Source organism: Cyanistes caeruleus, chromosome 21, assembly GCF_971803275.1.
Source record: "Cyanistes caeruleus chromosome 21, bCyaCae1.hap1.1, whole genome shotgun sequence".
In the NCBI taxonomy this organism is placed as follows: domain Eukaryota; kingdom Metazoa; phylum Chordata; class Aves; order Passeriformes; family Paridae; genus Cyanistes; species Cyanistes caeruleus.
Window position 1 is genome coordinate 5,026,882 of NC_141721.1, and position 23,917 is coordinate 5,050,798.

The 23,917-nt window shown below is 55.2% G+C and overlaps 2 protein-coding genes and 1 long non-coding RNA gene across 4 annotated transcripts; 1 reads left to right on the forward strand and 2 right to left on the reverse strand.

Moving 5' to 3' along the window:
• Positions 1 to 233: 233 nt before the first annotated feature.
• On the forward strand, positions 234 to 19,310 carry LOC111922543 (apoptosis-inducing factor 3-like). 2 transcript variants are annotated; one of them, XM_086859564.1, is made up of 24 exons: positions 234 to 3,895; positions 3,990 to 4,179; positions 9,385 to 9,541; positions 9,704 to 9,820; positions 9,998 to 10,156; positions 12,436 to 12,514; positions 13,109 to 13,223; positions 13,291 to 13,400; positions 13,485 to 13,594; positions 13,994 to 14,038; positions 14,120 to 14,201; positions 14,341 to 14,453; positions 14,841 to 14,927; positions 15,153 to 15,244; positions 15,429 to 15,559; positions 16,107 to 16,222; positions 16,632 to 16,703; positions 17,044 to 17,107; positions 17,533 to 17,609; positions 17,690 to 17,807; positions 17,938 to 18,036; positions 18,428 to 18,503; positions 18,937 to 19,041; positions 19,166 to 19,310. In XM_086859564.1, exons 7-24 carry the CDS (start codon positions 13,162 to 13,164, stop codon positions 19,206 to 19,208), a joined length of 1,602 nt encoding a protein of 533 aa, XP_086715690.1. In that variant the 5' UTR covers positions 234 to 3,895; positions 3,990 to 4,179; positions 9,385 to 9,541; positions 9,704 to 9,820; positions 9,998 to 10,156; positions 12,436 to 12,514; positions 13,109 to 13,161; the 3' UTR covers positions 19,209 to 19,310. The 2 variants fall into 2 exon arrangements, with proteins under 2 accessions (XP_086715690.1, XP_086715689.1); XM_086859563.1 differs by lacking the exons at positions 234 to 3,895; positions 3,990 to 4,179 and having other exon boundaries at positions 8,463 to 12,514.
• On the reverse strand, positions 1,762 to 6,284 carry TLCD2 (TLC domain containing 2). The gene is made up of 4 exons (XM_023939211.2): positions 5,589 to 6,284; positions 5,168 to 5,250; positions 4,586 to 4,668; positions 1,762 to 3,118 (listed from the first exon to the last, which is right to left on the reverse strand). The coding sequence occupies exons 1-4, from the start codon at positions 6,176 to 6,178 to the stop codon at positions 2,741 to 2,743; spliced, it is 1,134 nt and encodes a 377-aa protein (XP_023794979.2). The 5' UTR covers positions 6,179 to 6,284; the 3' UTR covers positions 1,762 to 2,740.
• Positions 19,311 to 21,604: 2,294 nt separating the features above from the next.
• Positions 21,605 to 23,860, reverse strand: LOC111922544 (uncharacterized). The gene is made up of 3 exons (XR_015278533.1): positions 23,737 to 23,860; positions 22,361 to 22,415; positions 21,605 to 21,992 (listed from the first exon to the last, which is right to left on the reverse strand). It is a non-coding gene; the product is annotated as an uncharacterized LOC111922544 (long non-coding RNA).
• Positions 23,861 to 23,917: the final 57 nt, after the last annotated feature.

Below are 23,917 nucleotides of genomic sequence, written 5' to 3' on the forward strand. Positions count from 1 at the left end.
ATCAGAGTGCGGAGGGGGCGGGGGCGAGATTGAGGGCGGAAAAGGGGAGGAAGTTTAGTCTGGCACACATTTCCGGTCTGGTGTCCCGCTTTCCCGCCCTTCGCTGCTTCTGATTGGCGGAGAGGGGCGGCGGTGACAGCGCAGCGCCGTCTCTGATTGGACAGCGCCTGGCGCAGCTCACTCCTCGCTGCTGTAGGGGGCGCTCCGGGCCGGGTCGTCTCCCCCCCTCCCGAAGGGTGGTAGGGGCGGGGGAGGCCCTCAGGGGGACATGTTGGGTTTATCCCGGACACATCCCGGTAATGTCCCTTGTGGAGCAGTGCGGGGACATCCCCCACGGGGCCTGGACATCTCCTCAGTTGGGCTGAGCCCATCTCAGCCAGCTCCCGTGCCCCTGGCAGGCAGGGGGATGCTGCACCTCAGTGATGCCTCACCCCCACTGGCCCCATGGCCACTCTATGGTCCCTTATCCCCCAGCAGTAGCCACCCACCTCGTTGTCCCCTTCCTGCCTCTCTCCAGGAGCATAGGTGCCCCCAAACACTCAGTGTTTGCCCAACATCTGTGAAAATGTGAGGTGCAGCTCATTGTAGGTGGCTTCAATGTGTTGCTGGGGCTGCTCAGCAGCCGGGCAGGCTCTTGCCTTAGGGTTTTGCCAGGGTAGGGGCTCCCATGAGGAGAAGGGTTTGTTCTGGAGGGATATTGGATGGGGCTGAGCAGGGGTGATTGGGTGGCAGGCGGCGGCGTTACTGCCCAGCAATTTATTCCCTGATGGAGATGCTCCTTCTAGCCCTGTGGTCCCCCATATGGTGGGAATAGAGAGGTCCAGTCCTTCCCAAAACCTTTCAAGCCAAGGCTGTGGCACTTTCCATGGGGATGGACAAGCACAGGGCATCCCCACATCTGACCTCGGTGACCTGCAAAGCCACTGCTTATCCCACCTTAGCCCTGTGGGAAAATCACGGCGGATTAAGAGGCTCTCAAACCAGGCTCCCCTGGCCCCCCAACCCCGTGTGCTCAGGGTACAGGACATCCACGTGACAGCAGGAATGTGGGAACACAATCCAGGCCTTGAGAAACATCCCGGCTGTGGGCAGAGGCTGGAGAGCAGAGGCAGCGCTTTTAGCGGATGCAGGGGCTGTGCTGAGGGCAAGGATCAGTGGAGCAGCTCCAGGAGAATTTGGAATACATGGGTCAAACCAAGGAGAAGGCCCTTGATGACAGTTCTGCTCCAGCTGGGAGCTGTGAGGGGCACACAGGCACCTCAAAACTGCTTGAGGTGACAAACCCAAACCTGGAGTAGTTGTGCCCAGCACCTGGAAGCTTCCCTGCTCTCCACAAATAGAAACATAAGCGGCTTTGGCCACACATTGTCTCCAGCCTCACACTGCCCATGGATCACTCGTCTTTCCCTGCCCAGCAGGAATGTGTCTCCTTCCTCAAAACATGTGCCACCCTCTCTGGGCAGTGCCTTGCTCCAGCCTGTCCCCAAGCTCTTCAAACCAAGTGAGAGATTTTGTGTTAAAGCTTATTTGCCACACAAAGGAAACGTGACTGGCCCAGGGGATTTCTGAACTCAGACTGGTTCACGTAACTCCAAGTGGGATGATCCTGTTATATACACAGTGCTGGGCTGATGGGGAACACTCCAGTGTGTGAGAATTGGTGAGGAAAAGGAAGTGTGGAGTAGAAAAACATTTTAGAACCTTCATCTTCTTCCACAGAAAGGAGAGGGATAGGGAAAAAAAACCACAAGAAGAGAGGTAGAGTGTGCCAGTGTACACTGTATTTTCACTCCGTGGCAGGGAGACGCAGGGTAAAGACTGTGCTAAGCAGTGACACCCCCAGAGTGAGCTGGGATGCTGAGTCCTTTTGTCCCCTCTCAGCCCTTTCCCCTCAAGCCACTTCATTTGCAGCCATTTATTAAAAGCTCGTGTTAGTAAGAGCCTCTGCTGCCGGGTGAGAGCATTACACCGGGCTCTGCAGCACAACTTGGCATTCCTAACAGATGTCTGAGTCCTAAAAGGTGCCTGAAAACCCCAGATCTGTGGGAAGTTACCATCACACAGCATCCTCCTGCCAGCCACTCACGCTCTCCCACGCTCATTTATGGGCACTTAAATTATCTGGGGATGAAACAACATGGAAAAAGCTCCAGTTGTAAGGAGAGGTTGGGGCTGTCCCTGACCTGGACCCCACAGTGGTCACCTGCCAGCCAGCCAGGTCTCAGCATGGACAATCTCCTCAGGGAGGGCTCATCAGTGCAGGGTTTGGTTTTTATTGACCATCACCATCATCCTTTGCTCCAAGGAGTCTGCCTGGAGTCTTGCTGCTGGTGTTCCCATAGGAGATAGCACAGAGAACTCAGTGTCCTGTGACTGATGGGATGTTGGGGGCTGCAGCACCAGAGGGACTGGAAACACCCTGTGGTGCCAGGATGTCTGGAAGAGCAGTGGGGAAACCATGCTGTTCTGCCCCCTTCTCATCTCAGTGGTGCCTCAGGGAGCTGTGAGACCTGTCGAGACTTCTCTGAGCAGCTTCCAGCTGTCCGACCACATCATCCAAAAGTGTTTGGGGAGCAGATCCTGGTCCATGAGCACCTCCTCTGCTGTGCAGGGCCCAGGATCTTGAGCCACAAGAAAAGCCTGGATGCTCTGTTAGTGCAGCCCCTCCCTGCAAGGTACTGAAACAGCCACGTTCACGCTCCACTTGCTCCGTGGGCTTGGAACTGCCCCTCCTCGCAGGCTAGTCCTCCTTCTCCCGCCGCAGGTCCCGTCTGGATTTGAAGAAGTCACTCCGCAGCAGGCGGTAGAAGAGGATGATGTTCATGGGTGTCATGATTGCCATGCCCACCGTGCCCACGGCGTAGGTGGCCGGGGGCACGTTCTGGCGATTGAGGAAGAGCCAGCGGGTCATCCAGGCCAGCGTGGCGATGCGGAACACCACGTAGGTGCCCAGGTTGATGAGGCTGTTGAGGCGGTAGCAGGTGGTGTGCACCAGGTTGGCCATGAGCAGGATCTGCCGCAGGTGGAGGAAGATGGAGTTGATCTCCACCAGTAAAGCCACGAGGGCAAAGCCAACGTACTGGTGGAGCAGCACAGCAATACCAAAGCAGATGATCACCTGGGAAGGAGGGAGAAGAGAGGCTGAGCCCAGGGGCTGGTTGCTCTCAGTTGCTGCAGGCTGGAACCCTCCACACTTGGGCACAGCGTGGAGCAGAGGTGGAAAGGATCATCACAGCAGTGCCAAACCACCCGTCATCCCTGCAGCATTGAAGCCTATGGCACCTCCTCACCATTGCATGAAACCTGAGTGGGTTTTTTTTGTTCCAGTGGGAAGAGAAGGAAACAGCTCTCTAAGCCCCAGGTTGGCTGAGGAGACAAAGCAGCCTGACCTAACCCTGCTGTTGTGGCCTGGGAAATGCAGCCTTTTGTGGCCCAGCAGGTTTTTCCAAACACAGTGAATGGACAGGAAGGGAGACTGTAGCCCAGGGCTATGGCTGCTGCTGGCTCAGGGATTCTCTCCAGAACATGCACCCTGCAGGGATTAGGTGGCTTTGGTGTATCAGAGAGCCCCCTGAAGCACCCTGGGGCTGCTGGGTGCTGCAGGAGAGGACGGGGCTGTTTGGGACAGGATTCCTGCCCCACACCCTCCCTGCCAGGCAGAGGGACAGGCTCTGCCTGCCCACGCTTCAGCACACTCAGTCCTTTCTTTGGTTTATGCCATTAATGCTGTTCTCTGTATGGGCTCTGTAATGAGATTATCTGCTCCCTGCTCGTTAAGTCACTGTCTTGGCTTGAATTAGTTCTATTGTGGAGATGAACTTTTGGCTCACTAGCAGCAGCCAGCAGAGCCCCAGGGCTCACTGACAGCAGGTCTGAACACCCCATCTCATCCCAGGTGAGTGCCAGCACTGTCCCTGTCCCCCTCCCCAGATCCTGCACACCCTTGAGCCTCCTCTGAACCCTGCAGCATCTCCGCTGCTCTGCTCCAGGCTGTGCCACCCCCCTGCCCTGCAGCACCCACAGTCTCAGCATCACAGAATTGTTTTGGTTGGGAAAAACACTCCAGCACCTGGACATCAGAGGTGATCAGAGAGAAACCCACAGAAATCTCAGCAAGACAGGCAGAATGTACTGGAGCGGGGTCCTGCATCACAGCTGCTCCTGGCACACCAGCCACAGGTGGGAGGAAAGCACCCTGGGGAGTGGGAGGTGGATGGAGGGGGTGTGCAGGTGCTCAGGAGGGCAAGAGCCACAGGAGGTGAGCTGTTCACCTGTGCCAGAGGGGACTCCGGGGTCACTGCTGTCAGTGACACTATTGTGGATCAGCCCAGCCCTCTGCCCTCATACTCCATGTGCACATGGTGTTTTCCTAGCCCATTTCTGGATGCCTTTCTGTAGACCATCTATGAGTACAGAGTCCTGCAGGACCAAGAGGAGCTTCAGGCCCTGCTGTCTGGGCTCCTCTCCCCAGGAAATAAAATCAGACTTAATAACAGGCAGCAAACACCCACACAAAGAACAGTGGGAGCCTCACTCGTGTCCCCCATCCCCAGCCTCCCTGCTGGTACCTGTGCTGTGCACTCACCACAGAGTGATGAAAGAGCAGTTCCCAGGACTGATGAAGTTTCTGATTGCACAACATGTCCACAAAGTCTTCAAGGAAATAGCCTGGGATTGGAGAGTCCATGAACAAAAAGGCTATCAGGAACGGTTTTGCCAACGAATCCCCCCTGCCCCAGTGGGCTCTGCACCTAACTGGGCTGGGCAGCCCCCCCAGGGAAGTGATGGTCACATCTGTGTGGGTGGGGAGTCACACACAGCAAAAGAAGGAAATTGGTGTGGTTTGGATCCCTCTTGCAATCACTTTGTAGGACGTGCTTCCAGGAAGAGGCACCAACTAACTCCACCAACCCCATGTGGGCACTTTTGGGACGCCCCAAGCCCCAGCTGCCCCCGAGGACGGTGGAGGGCAGCCCGGTGCCCAGTATCTCCTGGCTGCGGGTGCCGTGGGACAGAAAGGAGCCACTGTCCTTTGCCAAGAATAGGGCGATTGTTTGAGGTGCCTGAGACATCGCGACATGGCTCGAGGGGCTGGTGTCAGGCACAGACGAGCCCGTGAAGACCCCCCGGGGGACAGAGCAGGGGACAGTCCATCGCCACACCTCACCTACAGACACGGCCACCAGGCTGTGCGCCCCGGGCGGGTGTGTGCCCACCAGGTCCTTGGACATCTCGGGGTGGAGGTAGAACCTGCAGGGAGAGAGGTTGTGAGTGTCGGGCATTTCCCTCCCGGTGCCCTCAGTACCCACCTGGTGCTGCCGACCCTCCCCGGAGACCTCCTGTTGTCCAGCTTCACCCACAGCCACCCCTCTCCTCATTTTCCCCATTCCCTGGTGCCTCCCTGCCCCTCGGACCTTCCTCCCTCTCTCAGTGCCCCCCAGTCTGCAGCTCCTCACACTCCCCAGGGTCCCCAACACCCCCATTTCCTTTAGTGCCCCCTTGGCCGCAGGTTCCCGTCGGGGTCCCTCGACGTCCCCGTTCCCTCCCAGTGTCCCGGTGTCCCCGCGGGGCTCCGCGGTGCCGCTCACCCGGCCAGCGCCCCGCCGCCGCTGAGCACGCTGTGTGCCAGCGATGTCCAGATGTTGCGCCACTTCCAGCGGTTGCGCCGGGCCGAGGGCGGCGGCGGCACGAGCCGCTCCAGCCCCCGGTTCAGCAGGCGGAAAGCGGCGAAGGAACCGGCCACCACCAGCAGCCCCGGGCTGAAAGCCATGGGCATCCACCGGCCCGCCGGGCTCCCATGGGACCGGCCTCGCTGCCCGACGGGCTCCGCCTCGCCCAGCCCCGGGGCCCGCCCTGGGCACCGGCACCGCCCCGGGCACCGGCACCGCCCCGCCGGCACCGCCCTGCACCGGCCGCGCTTCCCGTCGGGGAGCGGGAGAACGGGGATTGAGCCCCCGGAGAGGGATCCGCCTTCCCCGGCATCGCACGGCAGAAGCGGCGCTAGCCCGGAGCCGGCTGAGAGCGTGCCATGGAGCGGGGAACGCGTGTCCCGCCGCTGTGCGGGAACCGGGGACGCTTCCCTCCTTCCCGGAGCTTTCTCCTCCACCTTGCTGGCACCGGGTGGCCGAACGCCTCTCCCGTGAGGTGCTGCGGCCGGCGGTCCTTCACCCCAAAGCATCCCCGGCAGGTGATGCCCGTCATTGCTTCCTTGGGCAGGAACTCTCCGAGCCGCTGCTCACCCCGGGTCAGGACCCCTCCGACCACAGCGCTGGGGCTGAGCGCACATCAAGCACGGAAAAAATCTGATTGCCTCGCCGAAAAACGCTCTGCCCACAGCACTGTTACCCCTCATCCCCCTGTCCCATGTCCGCTCCCGAGAGGAGCTTCCCGATGTCTGGGATACCCCAGCCCTGTTCTCTGGAGGTTGTGGAAATTCACAATCCCTTAGCCACAATTTTAGTTCTACCCTCCAACTGCTTTTCCAGCTTCCCGTAATTTGATCGTTCCCTTGTTGCTTTTTGATGTCTCCAGCAGAAGCTGCTGCGCAGCCCTCGCTTCCCCTTCTGCCGCCAGGCTGAGTCACCGTGTACACACCGATTAATGTCAAACTCCACCTCTCCTTTGAGGTATTAATTTTGGATGAAATCCTCTACTTCCTCTTCGCTGAAACAGAAGCGTGTGCAGCCTGAGCTCTTAGCTGCTGTCCTGGCTTTGGGGTGATGGACACAAAAACATTAAATACACACTGATGGAAGGGACGCTGAGTGATTAAATCAAATTGGGAGACGGGTGAGGTGCTTTTCCAACCTAAAAGATTCTGTGTTTCTATGATAGTCCCAACTGATAGAAAAGCATCTCTTCATGCTGAACAAATTTGCTTAAAAGCCAGGCAAGACAATGTACTTTCATAACAGTTACGTGGCAGGGAGACACTGCCTCAAGTAATAGGCAGTCCTGAGTGCTCAGGGGATTTAAAATAATCTCGTGTATTAGGACTGCAAGGATCACACAGGCTAATCTGTTACTGAGAAGACCAAATGCAAAGACATTTTTGTTCAGCATAAGATGTGCTGAGGAAAGAGAGACATGCCTTGGAGACGTGCTGGGCTGCTCAGGGCACTGAGGAGAAAAATCATTTAACAATTAATTGAGTATAAAATTGCACAGAGCCGGTTTCTGAATGAGAAGCCATCTGCGGTGTTTTAGCCTCAAAAAAATCTTGACTGCCCCTTTCCCTGGTGAGAGCTCTGTCCTTCACCTGCCTGCAGGGAAAATCCCAGCCCATGGAACGCCTGCAAGTCCAGCCCCGTTTCCCTAAGGGCTTCTCCATTTGTGGTGAGTTTACCCTAAAGACAGGAATAGTTAAAATGTTTCTGGAGGCTGGAGAGCTTTCACCTACCACTTCTGCATGGGAGGAATTTAAGCCGTGATTAATTCACGCCTCTGGTTCAAGGACTTTGATCCCATTGCTAGAGCACTACCAACAGTTACATATAAACTACTTTTTGGGTCATTTTAGCCCAGATTTTATTTAATTTTACCAGGACTTCCCATTGAGCTGTAGTTTCTTACAACCCCGATTCCAGCCTTTTCTCCTTGCCTTCCTTCCTCTGCAGCAATGGCATTAACCGGGGGCGGTTTTGGAACTGGAGACTTCCAAGCCCAGTTACAAACAAGTCCCCTGACACCAGATCAGGCCAAATATTCAACCACACGCCGCAGGCTCGGGGGCCAGGCTTGTCCCAAAAGAACCCGAACACAAGAGCAGGGACGGGAGCTCTCGGGCGCAGCTGCCACAAGAGGTCCCTGCACGCCCGCTGGAGAACTGGGAGCCCTGGAAGAATCCGATGGGATTCCTCATTCCCACCTTATTTGGAGATACTGCCTTTTTCACCCAGATTTCCAGAAGTTTTCCGACTGTCCCCAAACGACCTCGTTTTCTGCGGAGAGGCAGCTGAGCCTGGTGCTCCCAGCAGGGCAGGGGACTCCTTGCAGATACCAGCAAGGATGTGCCCAGGTCCATCCCATAAAGCCACTGGCACCACAGCTAATCCCATGGTGTAGGGGCTTTCCAGCGGCAGTCGGGGTGTAAATCGAGAGGACAGAATTTTATTCAATAGCTAAACAATCGTTTTTGTCTCCCTTTCCCAGGCTGCAGTTTCTCTGCAGCACATCTGAGGGACACAACCCATCTTCCACAATAAAAAGCTGGCAGTTTAGTGATAATCCACCACAGGGATTCTGCCAGCTGAACTCTGTCCCCCTCCAGATGCTCCCCAGCTACTCCTGGGTGGGGGTTTGGGTGTGCTTTTGCACTTCCACCATCCCTTACTTAAGGAGGAGCCCACTCTGCTCCCAAATGCCACAGAGGACTCACTGGCACCAGCAGATGTGGGAGCCAGGCACAAGTTATGCTCCTGTTTTTGCAAATCTTCCCTCCCTTAATCTGCCTCTCCACATCCAGGGAGCCATAAAACCCATCTGCTCACCTAATGCTAGACCTGGCTCACACCTGAAGTAATCTGAGGAGTGCAAGAGCTCAAAACAAATCAAGAAGCTTGGCTTCCAAACTTTAATTAGCTGTTGTCTCCATCCCTCTCTAAACTGTGTCACCACTCTGTCTGCTTAGGACATAAGAAGTCAAATGATATAGGAATGCTTTATATATCCACATCTCCATTCAGGAAGTCTGGAGTTCCACACTTATGAAAGGATCTACTGTGCAAAATGCAGGTTCTGCATGGCAAAGCATGCCCAGGCATTGCAGAGTTAGCTGTGGAGAGAGCTGAAATCAATTCAAACTTGAGCATCCACCCCTTCCAGCCAGGAACATCTTCCTCATGGGAAAGCTGGATATTCTCCAGGTGGACACAGGAGAAAGGGATTTCAGTCTCTGTGAGTGTGGTGAGCAGCTCCAGAATTTAAGGCAAGAGATGCCAAAATGTGCAGCACATTACCACTGACCACTGGACTTGAAATCATCTGTCAGAGGAAATCATCTGCACTTGCACCACTGCCTGCCCATTTACCCTGCCCAGGTCTGCAGCTCTCATGCCTGAGAGAAGGGTTTTCCTTCCATCCCACAGTGTCTTGACCAGCCCTTGCAGGTGTTCTGCTGCCCAGGCTGCTCATCCTTCCTGAGATTATTCCTGGAACACAATGTCTCCTGGGAGCTTCACAGAACCAGCATGTTCTGGTGCCAGATACCAGTTGCAGACTGGGCACAGCAGCTGCCTTCTGCAGCCTGTGGGAATGCTCCCAAACCACCCAGGCAGAGCCTGCTTTGCCCACATGATAAATGGCCCCAGGGCAGGTTGATCTGGATGCTCTTCTTCTGGCCTTCTTCCTTCTTCCCAGGAGTGGAAGGACATTTTTTTTCCTCAGGACTTGGCACAAGGGATTTGTTGGAGAACCCTGTGTTGACAGCAGAGCGTCCCTAAGGATGCTGCAGGCTCAGCTGTTTCTCAAGGGCTTGGGCTGGACCAGCTGTCATGAACCAGTGGCACAAAGGATGTGCTCTCTCCTCACTCCAGATGCACAGGTATGCATGAACAAAATTCCATTGGATGGCAAATCCCCTTCAAGTACACAGCAGCAGGTCTCCTCTGCTTTCAGCAGCTGCCATGCCCCAAATGTTACCACTTTCTGAACTGTTGATGTGCTGTTATTAGTAAGGTTTCAAGTTCCTTCTTTCTTTTCCTAGTGTTCACTGTGAAGTGGTGCCAGGTGTCTGCCAGGCCTGTATCCCATCTCTCACCATCACCAGACATGAATGCTTAGGAAGAAAATGTGAAACACCACATATAATTATTCTTACCCTGTAAGCAAATTCATTCTTACTAAATATTTCCTTTTCCTTGACTTCTTCCCTTGTGGGATAAACATTTTTTTCCCTGTCTAATTCACCAGTCTCAAGCTTAAATAATTTTTGATGAATATGCATTTGCATTATGATTATGATGCATTTATGACTACATGTGGTTTTTTTGCATTTCAGACAGGTTAAGAATGAGCCCTCCAAGGTGGAAGCACATCCACTACACCCAGTTCAGCATCACACCTTTGAGCCCACTCAATTCCTCCTGTTTTACAAATGCAAGCACAGGAGCTTCCCCACTGCATCTCCTGCTGCTGCTGGCTCTGTGGCTTGGAACAGGTTAGGTTCCCTCCTGAATTCTCTCGTTATTAATATCACAAACCAAGCTGTTCCAAGAGCAGTGCCCCATTAATCACTTCAGCTCTGCTGCAGGTTTCACCTCACTTCCTCTTCCTGCAACCGAGCAGTTTTCCTATGATTTGACTCCATGGGTGCTGCTTGTTAAAATCAGTGGGTGTGGTAGAGCAGGGAAAGGGCCTGAGCTGGGTGAGCCAGGAAAAAGGTAGGAAAAAGATGAATCCACACAGCCATGGCATGAAAAATTGTGTTACTCCAGCTGATGGTGGTGGGAACTCGAAAGCAGTTTTGAGTTCGAGTTTGAAACCCCTTAAATCTTTGCCTCTAAACTTGAGTTTTCTGGAGGGCCAGCAGCACTGGGGAGACACAGCAGAAGTGAAGGTATCTAATAAAATCCAAGGTCAGCTCAGCAGCTTGTGTGAGTCAGCACCAACGTGGGTGGCAGATCTGCTCAGAGATGTCTGATGCCCACCTGGGCTCTGTTTGTGGTTGAGGGCACCACTTCCTTTTCCTCTCTTCCTTTCTATGTTTAATCCTGACTTGTGTTACAAGCAAAGGTCCACAACCCTCTGAGTAACCACCTCTGGTTTACCTAAAAAGGGTCAAAAGATATTTACAGAGCATCTTCCTGAAAATCTGCCTCCAATCCCATCCCAGTCCCTTGAGGGCATATTGTGTGTTCCTGACATCCCTGCAGCCAGCTTCCACCTTCTCTCTGACATCCAAAGCCATTTCTACTTTGCATCCTTTATCTATCACCTTTTTAATATCCATTCTGCCATCTTTACTTTTGTCAGGCATTTTGTTTTGCCCTTCTCTTTGCACTTTACAAAAGCCTTTCCTGGGTGCTCGGCTGCATCCAGCAGCATCCAGCAGCCGAATCTGCTGCTCAGCCCTGCAGTGCAAATGTCCCTACACAGGATCAAGCTTCACTTGCCTGATCCCAAAGCTGCACACCTCTGTGCCTGCCCCTTTGCCTGTTCACTGCAGATTTCCATCCGTGAGCAAACGTTTTCCAGCCATTTCTGCTGAGTCAGAGAACGCTCTGCGAGGGCTGCTGCTCCTCCACGTGGGAATGTGCTTCTGGGGAATAATTACAGAGAGTTTAAATACGGACATTTGGCAGCCAAATTGCTTCACTTTCAGGCTCCTGGCCAGGAGGGCAGAGCCCAGAAGCTGCTCATTGGTGCTGTGAGAAAATCCCTCGTTCTTGTGTCCATCGTGGGTGTGCAGAGCCCGTGGGCCAGGATTGTCCGGACAGGGCAGTGTCCCAGCATTCTGCTCTGAAGGAAGGGGTGCTCATGGCTTGGAGGGTCCCATGAATCTAACTGCTTCCCAAAAAATCCAGCCTGCACTTATCCAGCATCCTGCACGTGCCTTCTTCTCTGGGTCATCCCCTGCCAGAGGATTTTTATTCCCCCTGCTGCTGGATTTGGGAACATGCTGCTGGCAGGGAGCTGATCCCTGCGGATCTCCTGTTCTGCAAGGGAGATGATGGAAGCGTGCTGTTGGTAGCTTTTCCTCCCTTAATTTTTGAGGCATATTTTAGGTTGTGAAACACTGAATGTGAAATAGAGATAAGAACAAGAGGAGACACAAACAGTGTAGGTGTTACTCCCAGCTTTTTGCAGCTCCCACTTTGTTGTAAAAATAGCCCAGCAAGCAGCACCCTGCTCCGTGCCATCCTTCACAGGCCAAGAGATGATGGGATCATGTGGACATCAGTGACTGAACCAGGAGCAGAGCTGGGATGTAAGGCACATGCTAGAGCTGCTGAAAACTTCATGGTCCTTAAAATCAACGGAGAATAATTCTACCAAAAAATCAAATTAAAGAATTTTAAATGTTGTTGAAAAATATGAAAAGTAGCAATATCATTCCAAAGTGCTGCAAAAATACCTTGTGTTGAACTGGAGTGCTTTCCATCAGGAAAAGGGGCAGTGGGAAGGGACCATGGGATATCACTGAATCTCCTTGAGTTTCTGGTCACACTGCCCATGACGCACCCCATCTTTACACCACACCTGTGCCATAATTCCTATGTGCCCTCAATTCTTTTGCAACTCTAAACCCCAGCAAAATACCCTTAATTAGGTGCAGGCCAGTTGCAAAAATCAGATAAAGCTCCCTGGCAGGCAGCTGCTTCCAGGAGCTGCATCTCCTGATGGAGAGGAGCGTTGTGCAACTCGGGAAGAGCATCACCAGCCGTGGGCTGGCAGCGGGCAGAGCAGCTGTGGTGAGACCAGGGTGTCACCTCACAGGAAAGCTGCAGACAGAAGCAGTGGTGGCTCTCTGGCCCAGGGGACTGACCAGGTACCTGAACCCCCCTGGCAGGACCAGGTGAGTACCCACTGATGCTTCTCCTAAAGAGCCTGGGATTAGGGAAGCGGTGCAGAGGGGATTTACAGGAGCAAGTCACCACCCTGCACCGAAACCTGCCTTGAATGACCTTCCCCTGTCCCTTTTCTTGCTTCCTTTCCCCTCCAAAATAGAGTGGGAGATTCCTAAACAGCCTCTCAATGACTGCTAAGGCAGGGAGAGCACTATGGACCAAGGGGGTTGGCTGTTTTCTAGCCCAGGAGGCATTTTGTGTGGGGATTAGTGCTTTCACAGCAATTACACAAATAACATCTCTGCATAAATATTAGAGAGGCTTTGGAGCGACTGAAGCATCTCTTTAGGCTAAATTTGAGGGAGACATGGGCTATGGCAGCAGCACCTCCCCATAAATAATTGTATTTATTTACAAGAGCTGTTAATCATATCTGTTCACTCACCCTGCGCTGCAGTTGAGTTGAACGGGACAGGGAGCTGAAAAGGAGAATTGGGTTAATTCAGAGGAGAAAAGGGCAGAGGAATGGGTGTTGAGTTTGGACACAAAGCTAAGAAAGGGGTGTTTTCCACCAGTTGAAGGTCATTTTGCTGTTTCATCAGAAATTTGGGACTCCTTGAGTGCCTGACCTTGACCAGCTCCTGCAGCCACCAGCATGGACAGCGATGACACCATCACTGAAGAGGTCTGCAGGGAGGATGACGTTGGGGATGGACAGTGAGTGCCTGGGGGTCCTGGTGGGGATTTAGGTGGTTCTGTGCCCACCTCTGCACCTCTCCCCCAGGCTCCTGGAGGTGATGGTGGCTGGCTACCCAGTGCTGCTGGTGAGGAACAGGATGGAATTCCATGCTTTAGGCAGCAAATGTCCCCACTACGGTGCCCCGCTGAGCAAAGGTAACCCCAGCTTGGGGCAGGGGGGGAAAGAAACACCTTGGGGAGGTTGGCTCTCCCTGCTCAGCTGTGGGGGTTCTCTTGCAGGGGTCTTGAGAGGGGAGAGGCTGCGCTGCCCCTGGCACGGGGCCTGCTTTAACATCAGGACTGGAGACATTGAGGAATACCCTGCCCTGGACTGTGTCTCCTGCTTTAAGGTGACTTCTTGTCCTCCCATCTGGGAGCCTCTCACATTCATTCTCTCTCAAAGCTCCCTGCCCTGACCACAGCTCTGTCACTCAGAGCTTCAACACAAGGGATGGTTCTTGGGATTATGCAACTCCCTGCCCTGAAGCTCCTTTCAATCAAAGGTGATGCCATAGATCCTGGTATTCCTCAGAGGCAGCACAAGTGCTTCTGGAAAGAAAAAGAGAATTTATAGCTCTTCCTCAGTACTCTTAGGATGAGGAGAAAAGCTCATGAGTTCCTCAGCATCATGTGACATCCAAGATCAGAGGCAGAGGCAGATGGCACACTGGACCAAGATCTCCCAGGAGAGCTCCTACCACAACCTCATGGATGCAGCACTTAAAAAACCTCTCCTTTCTCTCCTTCAGGTAACAGTGGAAGATGGAAAGGTGTTTATTACAGCAAAAAAGAAGGTACTGACCTTACCTGCTGTCACTGAGCACAGACAGCGCCTTGGGCTGCGTGTGACTTGAGCATTTTGCATTTTGTTGCAGGACCTGGAAAGCAGCCTGAGGGTGAAGGACACAAGCAGGAGGTGCCTCCTCAACAGGAACACAATGCTGCTGCTAGGGGGAGGTCAGTGAAGGGATCTGAGCTCTGCCCCCTCCACACACGCTGGGAGCTGCCACTCTCCTCTCCAGGGAGGACTGACCTGCTCCTCCTCCTCCTCCACCGCAGTGACGTGTCAGAGGGCTGAGACGAGCATCTCTTGTAGGTGTGGCTGCCCTGGTGTGTGCAGAGACTCTTCGCCAGGAGGGATTCACTGGCAGGATCATCCTGGCCACCAATGAGAAACACGTTCCCTATGACAAGTCCAAACTGAGCAAGGTTCGTGTGTGACAAGGGCAGGACTGTGCCTGGCCACCACGTGTGACACGGGCCACACTCAGGGCCAGGAGCAGTGGAGTGAGCAAAGCAGGAGTGCTGAGGCATCCAAAAAGAATAGAGGTGTTATTTCCAGGAAAACATCTTTTTCCTCTCAGAAGTCTTTGATCAGAGTCAACATGAGCTGATGTTTTTATTTCCTTTTATTGAGTTCCTCCCACTAAAGTTTGATGGTTTTTCTGAGGTGGGGACAAGGTGATGGGGGATGGGGGAGCTGTGATTCACTAATGCAAAATTCACCTCTTTTATGAACTGACTCCACAAGAAACACTTCAGGAGAATTGCTGCCTGTTAGAAGTGCTTAATTTCATATTTTTGTTGTGTTCCCAGGAAATGAACTTGAAAGCTGAGGATGTCTACCTGAGGAAACCCGAATTCCTCGAGGCTCAGGGCATAGAGCTCTGGACAGAGAAAGAGGTACCAGAGCAGCTGAACTCAGTTCTCAATGGGTGATCCTGTTCCTGCCATGGGGAGGGTGTAACACTGATCTGTGCATCCATGGATGGACCTGTGGGAAGTGGGAGAGAGGACCCCAGCACCCCTCATCTCACCTGAGTGCCCAGAAACAAGGCACACAGGCACAGGCAAGACAGAGGATGGATCAGAGGTACCTGTCTGACCTTTGCCCCCTCTCTTCTCCAGGCAGTGTCCGTGGATTTCCAGAAGCAGAAGGTTCGCTTCATGGATGGGTCCTCTCAGAAGTACCACCAGCTGCTCATTGCAACAGGCAGCCAGTGAGTGCACAAAGTGTTTGCCACACACAGGATTTTAGGCAGGACAACACTGGGATGTAGAGGTGGAGGTAGGAAATGAGATGAAAGGGCAGAATGGAACGACACAGCTGTGGGTCTGTGCTCCCTTCTCATTCTTTCTGTTTAATTTATATCATGGAATTCATCTGGATTCTCTCTCTTTCAGCTGTGGTTTCCTCAAAGTCCCAGGTGCAGACCTGCAGAACATTTGCACACTTCAAACCCCAGAAGAGTCCAGCAAGATCTTGGAGCTGGCAACTGGGAAGAATCTGGTGATTGTAGGAGCTTCATTCATAGGTACCAGGCTGGAGTGGGTGTCAAACCATCAGTGAGGGCCTTCAAACCCCCTTCTGTTGTTGTGCACATTAACTGGAGGCCCTCAGGGAAGGGATGTTCCTTTTTTCCCCAGCTGGGATCCTCCCTGGAGCTTCTGGGGGTGTGTGTGTGTTACACAGCACACATTCATTCTTTCCTCTGATAGCCAGAAACTTTGAGAGCTATAAACAATTGCTACACATGGACAGAGGGAAATGTGCCTTATGAAAAGGTCACTGTCCTCCAGAAGAGCTGGATTCCCCAGAAGCATTGGGAAAGCAAGGGGCTAAGGCACAGAGAGTTATTTTGTACATTACCAGGAGCTATTCTTTGCATCTCCTAACATCCAGGTCTGTGTGCACAAGAACAAAGAATGGGGGGAGCTAAATACCTCAGCCCAGAAATGCACAGCAAAGCAGTTCAACACTGGCAGCGCATCAGATTTGTCCTCCTGGAAGAGGAGAAGGTTTCCAAGGGTGCAGGTTCATGCTTGCAGCAGGCTTACCTTGGGCATGCCTCTTCCTTGCAGGAATGGAGGTGGCTGCCTTCCTCTCAGACAAGGCTGGAACCATCTCAGTGGTGGAAAGAGAGGAGTTCCCTTTCCAGCATGCCCTGGGTCCTCAGGTTGGAGGTGTCACCATGAAGGTTAGGAAAACCTGGGGCTAATTTCTAGGATGGAGAACACATGATATCCAAGTAGCCCAGGGATCCACAGCAGCCCAGGAAACCTCACCCCTGTGCTGAGTCATAGCTCTGCATGCCCAGCCTCTGTCCTCACCCACAGCTCACCCACAAGCTCTGCACACACGGCTGGTCCCAATCTTCCCCCCCAGACACATCAAATTCTTCATCCCAAACCCACCTCACACACCAGTCCTCACCAGGACTGCAGAGAAAAGCCAGGCTTCCAAGCTGCCTGCATCAGCCAGGGACACAAATGGAGCCTCCCTGCAGCCTGGAGCAGCAGCAGAGCTGCCTGCCTGGGTTTTGGCTGGGTACAGCTGTTTTTATAGCCTGGAATTTCCTAATGAATACTCAAACCAGTCCTTTTCAGATGCTGCAAAATAAAGGGGTGAAGTTCCACATGAAAACAGAACTCTGTGAGCTGAAAGGAAAGGATGGAAAGGTCAGTCATGCCTTTGTGATCCCTGAACTGTTAATTTTAGGGGAAAAAAGCCCAAGTTGAGGTATAACCCAGTGCCTACAAAAGGCTTTCCTCTCCCATGTCTAGACCCTCCCTTCCTTTTAACTGAGCACAACTCTGGGCTCAAAGGACACCAGTAAATGTTCCTGTCCAAGGGACAACAGCATGATTTTCTTTTACATTCCCAGCAACACACATTAGTTGGACAAGGTGATCCAAACCTGGGGGAGAAAAAAGACAGCAAAGAGCAAAGCAGCAGGGAGGCTGTGGGAATTAGGACAGAGGTTTTAACTCTTTATTGATGATCCTTCCTTCTTTCCAGGTCACAGAGGCTGTCCTTGCCAATGGAAAGAATCTCCCTGCAGACGTGGTAGTGGTGGGAATAGGTAAGAGACCCCAACTGGGAGAGAGGGGCAGCTCTGGGAATGGTGAGAACATCCAGCAAGCTCAGGGCATCACAGTTCATTTCCAGGACACTATTCCCTGCAGTCTCTTTCCCACTCTGTTATCATCCAGCCCTTCCTCTTGGCCCCAAACACCTGGAAAAGTCACCATGAGCACACACTTGGCAGGAGGAAAGGAGCTGGTTCCACTCTCACTGTGCCTGTGGCTCTTGCTGAGCTCCACAGGGTGCTGCTGCATCACCAAGGTGTGCTGTGTCCTGGGCCCTGGTTTTATTGCCCCTGCACTGGCTCAGCACCAGCCCAAGCACAGGTCACTGCTCCAAACAGGAACAGCAACTATGAGGCCAAATTTCCCCCCTGTCCTTGCAGAGCTTTGCTGCATTTTGTTTCTGCTCCTCTCCCCACAGGGTCGACCCCCAACTCAGCATTTCTGAAGGGCACCCCCATTGCCAGAGATGACAAAGGTGCCATCCTGGTGAATCTGGTGAGTGCCAGCTGAGCATCCCAGCTCACCCCCCATCCCTTCCCTCTCATCACTGCACTAATTGCCTTTTGTCCCATTAGCACATGCAAACCAACATCCCGAACGTGTTTGCTGCGGGGGACGTGGTCACCTTCCCGGTAGCGCTGCTCGATGGGGCCAGGTCCAGCATCCACCACCAACAAGTGGCTGAGGCCCATGGTGAGGGCACAGCCACGTCACCTTCCAGCTCCCTTAGACATGGGAATGGGACAGAAGGGACAGCAGGAGACATGGGGAATAACTTTTAATGGCCTGCAAGAAAAATATTCTGTGTGTCGGTTCATCCCAGGCCACTGTGCTGCTTTAAACATGCTGAAGAGAGGGAAGGAGTTGCACACTGTTCCTTACTTCTGGACCACGTTGCTTGGGAAAAGCATCCGCTATGCAGGTAGGACGGGGCAGAGAGAGGGGAACAGAACTTCTTCCCACCAGCTGGGTCTGGGGCTTGTAAGCACACTGTGGTTGCAGAGTTCACCTGAAGCAGTTCAAGCTCTGGACTGGCTGCCATGGTGAGTTTGAGCCCTGGACCTGGAGGTCACCCAGAACTTTTGTTCTTTGCTGATCTCCAGTGGCATAGAGATCACAGAGGAAGAACTTCCCTCTCCAAGCCAAGGAGACGCTCAAAGTCAGTTCTGCTTGTCCAGGGCCTTCATGTCTGCTCCCCAGCCCTGTCCCAGCCCCAGTCACTGTCCCCTCTGTCCCTACCCACACTGGCTCTGAGGTGGGATGGGTGGCAACTGCTGTGCCAGGGCTCCCTGAGCAGACTCTCTCTCTCACAGGCTGTGGGAAGGGATACACGGACACTGTTGTGAAAGGCAGCCTGGAGCAACAGAAATTCCTGATCTTTTACATCAGGTGAGTGAATCCATGGCCAGTCCATGCCCTGGAAACAGGCCACAGTCCTCTCTCTTACAGCTTGCAGAGATCCCACAGAGACTCCACATCTCCTGGCTGTGTGCTAAAGGCAGCTGCTGGGTGCTGAACCAGAGAAAACCAAAGCAGGGCAGGGAAGGAGAAGAAGAGAAGAGAATGAACTCAGATGATGACACCAGCTGGGCAGAGAGCCTGGGACACATCTCTCCCTCTGCCCCAGTGCTCCCAGGCTCAGTGCCCAGCTCCCAGCAGTGCCAGGCAATCTGCCACAAATCCCTGTGCATCCTGCAGCACCAGCCACCCTGCCCTGAGCCCTCTGAAATACAGCTGCTCCCTGGCCACTGTGCCACAGGGATGCTGCTGTGCTGAGCTATGTACACTGAGAAGATCCACATTCTTCCTCTTTCTGTTCCAGGGATGGCCGTGTGACTGCAGCTGCCAGCCTGAACTGTGACCCCATGGTGTCTCTGATTGCAGAAGTTTTTTACTTGGGGAAACAAATCTCCAAAGAAGAAGCAGAGTAAGTTACATCCTGACTGAGCTGGTGGGTGGCTCTGTGCTGTTCCCCATGTCAGCAGAGCCCACTGAGAGACACAAAACCAAGAGAAGTCACTGCAAATCCCCATCCTACCTCTTGTTTTCAGGGCCTGTGACATTGGCAACATCCCCTCACTGGCACAAAGCTAAGCTTGGTGTGTGCCCCTTGTGAGGGATTCACAACCAAGTGTTAACAGCTCCACATCCTCCCACCCCGGAGCAATAAAACCATCATCAAAGCTGAACCCAGAACCTGCATTTTGTGTTTGCAGACAATTTGTGCTGGGCAAAGCTCAGAAGATGTGGTATTCTGCTGCGCTGGATGAGAGGAGGATGCCCATGGCCTAGGGTTTAGCTGGCAGCAGCCACCACACATGCACAGATGCACCAGCCAGAGATACACCAGCTCCTCCTGTTCCTTCCCTGTTGGCAGGGAGCTCTCATTTAGCACACCGGTCACGCTGACCTTCTCCTTTGCAAAAACACATTTTCCCAGCAAGGGGAGCTGTGACCGAGACAAGCTGCTCTCCCAGCAGGGAACAAGGTGGGCTGTGTGCAGGAACTTGCACAGAATACCCTGCCCCTAAGGACAGAGGGATGCCACCTGACCTCTGAGCCAGCAGCACCTGCTGGCAGTGTCACTGCTGTCTTGAATATTGCATTAGCTGCAGCAGCAAACAGCCAGCCTCTGGCAGAGAAATCCCAGCTCCAGCCTTGCCTGCTGTGTCCCTGCATGCTGGATGTCTGGAGGAGGTGGCCAGATACGAAAGGAAAGAGTTACTGGATTTTTGCAAGGCAACAGCAAGCTAGGCTGTGCTTTCTACAGGAAACCTTGCACTTACTCACCAGTCACATGGGGCTGTGCAGGAGGAAGGGTAAGTCCCAGGAGCCAGGCAAGTTCCCACAGGGACACCCCACTGACAGCCCAAACCCCCTCTGGTTTGACATGAAGTGCAGGAGAGCCAGAGCCAGAGCCTGAGCCCTTCGCTCAGCAGGAGAGATACTGCAGTGCTGGTTTTGTGTTAAACACCCAAACTTGTCCTCTGGCACCTCACACATGAATTTGACCTGAAATCCAACATTTTGCGTTTCCTGACCCCACGGGTTTGGTGCTTCTGCTTGAGACAACTCTTTGCTCTGAAAGAGCCATATTTTACCCAGGAAAGAGCTGGGTTTCAGCAGCACAGGTTGTTCCTTCATGACAGGAAATGTGTAGATTTGTGAGGCACATGGAGCACACAGCTCTCATCAAATCAATCTGTGCTGCAGAAGAGGGGGAGCATGGCCCAGGAGCTACTCCTCCCTGCCCTCAGGCATCCTCCTCCCCACACACACCATGACTTTCTGCCCCTCATTGCACTCCAGGATGTGTTGGGCACTGAGCAAGTGCCAGCTGTTTTGCATGGACTTGCAGCAGGGCAGCTGTGGTGGAAGAGACAGGCTCTGCCTCAAGGTGGAGGAACTGATCCAAGGGTGTTCAGCAGTCCCAGTCCCTCTGGACAACAACTACCCCAAAGAATCTCAGCTTCTTGTAACCATCAGCAAGAACACACCAAGCACAGCAGCTTTATGTAAGAAGGAAAGACCTCAGGACAAGAAACTCATTCTACTTCTACCACTTAATAGACACCAGGCCACTTTCTGTGCTTTGCTGGGTGCCAAAGTTTGGGAGCAGCCCTGCCTTGGGCAGCTGGAGCCTGGGCAGGCAGATTAAGTTGAGATTGTGCAGACATTTCAGCACAGGGCTGTTCCTCCCTGCCCGCCCTCGGAGCTGGGATGAGCTGTGCTCTTTCTGGCAGGCCCTGAGCAGCAATGCCTGGACACTCCCCTGAGTCCCATTCACCAGGGCAGCTTGGGAGCTGGTGGTCCCAGCAGTCCTGTGGGAAAGCCTGGGGGAGCAGAGGCTCCCCGGAGCCCTTGCTGGGCCCATGGAGCTCCCCTCTCACTCAGTGCAAGGCAGGGGCTTCTCCAGCCCCAAAGAGCAGCTTCCAAGCTCCTTCCAGGGCAGCCTTCTGCTTCTGTTCACCAACGAGCCAGAGCCTGGACAGCGGAAGAGCCCAATAAAGTTCACCATGGACCCCTCTGAGTGCTGCTAGCTCCAAAATACCTGGAATCCTGGCACTGCTGTGCAGTCAGGGCCGTGTGGCCTCCCAGGGACAGAGGTTCCGGGAACAGCCGTCCAGAGCTGTGCGTGACTCGGCCCTGAGTCACTCACGCTGGCCCAGCGGCCCGGCCCCACCGCACCCGGCCCGACCCGCGGCAGGGCAGCGTGGGTGTGGAGCCAGCCCTCTCCCCAGGCTCCATCCCACTGCCTGCCATGTTGCAGGATTAATCCAGCTCCTGAGCTCAGCAGCAGGTCAGACCTGTGGGCTACGCCCAGCCTTTGGCTCAGGACAAACCCAAGGCACCTGAAGGATCAGACCCCAGAGTGGCTTCAGTTGGGGACACAGCTCTGGTGCTCTGGCCCCCTTAGGGTCCGCAGTCCCCACCGTTTTCCCACCTGATCTAGGCAACCCACAGGCAAGAAACTTCCTAAAACTGAACAGTTGAGCAAAACAACGTTTAATGCTTCTCTCAGTCTCCTCTAGTCACCTCCCAGCTCAGTGCCACCCCACTGAGGGAGGGACACAGTTTGACAACCCTGCTGGTACGGCTGATTGGCAATCCTCCAGCCAAGGCTCTGTCTGGAGGCTTCGAGGAGACTTTCTTCATCCTGGTTGAACTCATCCTCAGCCTTCCAACCACAGGACACTGCAGAGTGGCTCATCCTGGTGGCTTAGGGCTCTGGCTGGCATCCAATGTCCCAGTGATGAGAAGAGAGTGGCTACATTCAACAGTTCTTCAACTGGCAGCTTTAGCTACTGGAGAAGGACATAAAGCTTGCCACTGAAGAACTGGTGCTGGTTAGCCAGGAGCAGGGTGGCACAGCAGCACCTGGGAAGGGAACACACATTTCAGAGCCAGGATTGAACTGTGCCGAGCTGAACTGTCACCCACAGCAGCTTCTCTCCCTCATCCCAACGCTGATCTATCGCTCTGTCCTCTCCCCAGGGACATTCCCCCATCAAAGGAAATCCACTGGCAGCTCTGACCTCAACTCTCCCCATCCCTCCCCGCTCCCAAAGCGAGCGGTGTGTGAGCGCCAGCACCTGCAGCCAGCCCTAAACCACAAGCGACAGGCAGGGAACTCCAAGGCCATTTCTGCTGGAAAATAAGAGATAAGACAACCTGCTCTGGCAGGGCCCGGTGGCCGCAGCAGGGAGGCCACTGCAGGTAGGGGTTACGGCGTTCCCAGGGCTCACCTCGGGCATCCATCAGCGCTGGCAGGGTCCCACCTGGACGGGAGCCAGCCGCGTCCTGACGGGGAAGACACGGGAGTGTCAGGCGGCTGCTGCCAAGCAGTGGGGCAATGTCGGGCAGTTCAGCCCCTTTCTGAGTCGTTTTGCTGGATGGTGAGGACGCCAACCCCAGGGCTCGTGTGGGATCCCACTGCTTTCCCCTCGGCCCGGGAAAAATCCCTTTTCTACAACACTCAGCGCTTTGGCTGCTGGGGATCGAGTTCTGGGAACCTCCCGGGAAACCGGGCACGGTGGGGGACAGATGGCAACGGGAAACATGGGAAATCCCCCGTGGGCCATTACAGCATCCTCCCACCAGCCTCACCCCAAAGGCACCGGGGACCCGGGCTGGCCCCAGGCCTGGGCGGGCAGCGGGGGAGGCCGGACCCCGGCGGCTGCTGCGGCGACGGCTGCGGGGCTTTCGGTGCGGGGCCGGTGGCCGGGGCGCAGCGGCGGCGGCGGGGCCCGGCGGGGATGCCGAGCATTCCTGGCGTGCCGGGTACATCTGGTCCGGATTCCAGCGAGCTGGTCCCGGCCCTGCTCCACCCCCGCCGGCCCGTGAATCAGCACCCGCCGCTGGAGCCGCCGGCACCGCGGGCCCCGCCAGCACCGGGGGCCGATGGGGGTTGGAGTGGGGGGGCCTGTCGGTAACAGGGTTGCCACCCTGCCCTTCTCAGCACCGACAGACCCCAGCGCTCTGGGAAGGGCCCCGGGGGGAGCTCACCCCACTAATAAAAAAACGCTGTTCCCCCAGCTGGTGCCCCTCTCCCGGTATAAGCGGGTCACCCCCCCCTCCCCCAGTGTGTCTCCTCTCGGTAAAACCAACTCCCCCCTCCCCCGTAACGGAGGCAGCTCCCCCCACGGCGCTCCACGGCACAGCCGCTCCCTCCGGGACACCCCGCCGCCCTCCCGGCCCTCCGCTGCCCGGGATGCTCCGCTCCGTGCCCACGGCGGGGAGCGGCCGCGGGTCAAAGTCTAGCCAGTCCGGTCCCGGAGTGAAGGTCACCCCCGGGGCGGCCACCGCTCGTCGCGGGGAGGCCCGGGCCGCAGCCCCGCCCGCCCCACCGGGAACCCCCGGCGCTGGAGCCGCGCACGGGCCCTGCCCCAACCCCCCCTCCCCGCCCCACCGACACCGAGGGCGAGGCCGCCCGGCCCAGGCGGCGCCGCGGAGCCCGGCGAAGGACGCGCCGCCCCGCACCCCCATGGCCGCCCTGTCCCGGGGAAAGGTGACCTTCCCTAGCGGGGCACGGTGGGGCCCCTCAATCCCCGGAGCACGGAGGGCACCGCGCGGGGCTCGGCCACCCCTATCGCCCGCCCCAGCGCGGTACCGGTGGACCCACCTGCGCGGCTCGGCTAGACCAAGCCTGGCCCAGCGCCGGTGCCGCCGCCCCGCCGGTGTCCGCCCCGGCCGTGCCCGGTGCCGCCGCCGCCGCCTCCCCCCGCCGAGCGCCGGCTCCGTCCCGGATCAGCTGGCGGAGTCATGACGCAGCCGCCCCCCGGCCACGCCCCCCGGCCACGCCC

Coding starts and splice junctions, on each gene's coding strand:
- TLCD2 (XM_023939211.2), bottom strand. CDS start 6,178: ATGCTTTGGGGTGAAGGACCGCCGGCCGCAGCACCTCACGGGAGAGGC. Junction 5,251..5,588: donor GGCGGCGGGGCGCTGGCCGG/GTGAGCGGCACC, acceptor CTCTCCCTGCAG/GTTCTACCTCCACCCCGAGA. Junction 4,669..5,167: donor CCTGGTGGCCGTGTCTGTAG/GTGAGGTGTGGC, acceptor CTCCAATCCCAG/GCTATTTCCTTGAAGACTTT.
- LOC111922543 (XM_086859564.1), top strand. CDS start 13,162: ATGGACAGCGATGACACCATCACTGAAGAGGTCTGCAGGGAGGATGAC. Junction 14,928..15,152: donor AGCTCTGGACAGAGAAAGAG/GTACCAGAGCAG, acceptor TCTCTTCTCCAG/GCAGTGTCCGTGGATTTCCA. Junction 16,223..16,631: donor TTGGAGGTGTCACCATGAAG/GTTAGGAAAACC, acceptor AGTCCTTTTCAG/ATGCTGCAAAATAAAGGGGT.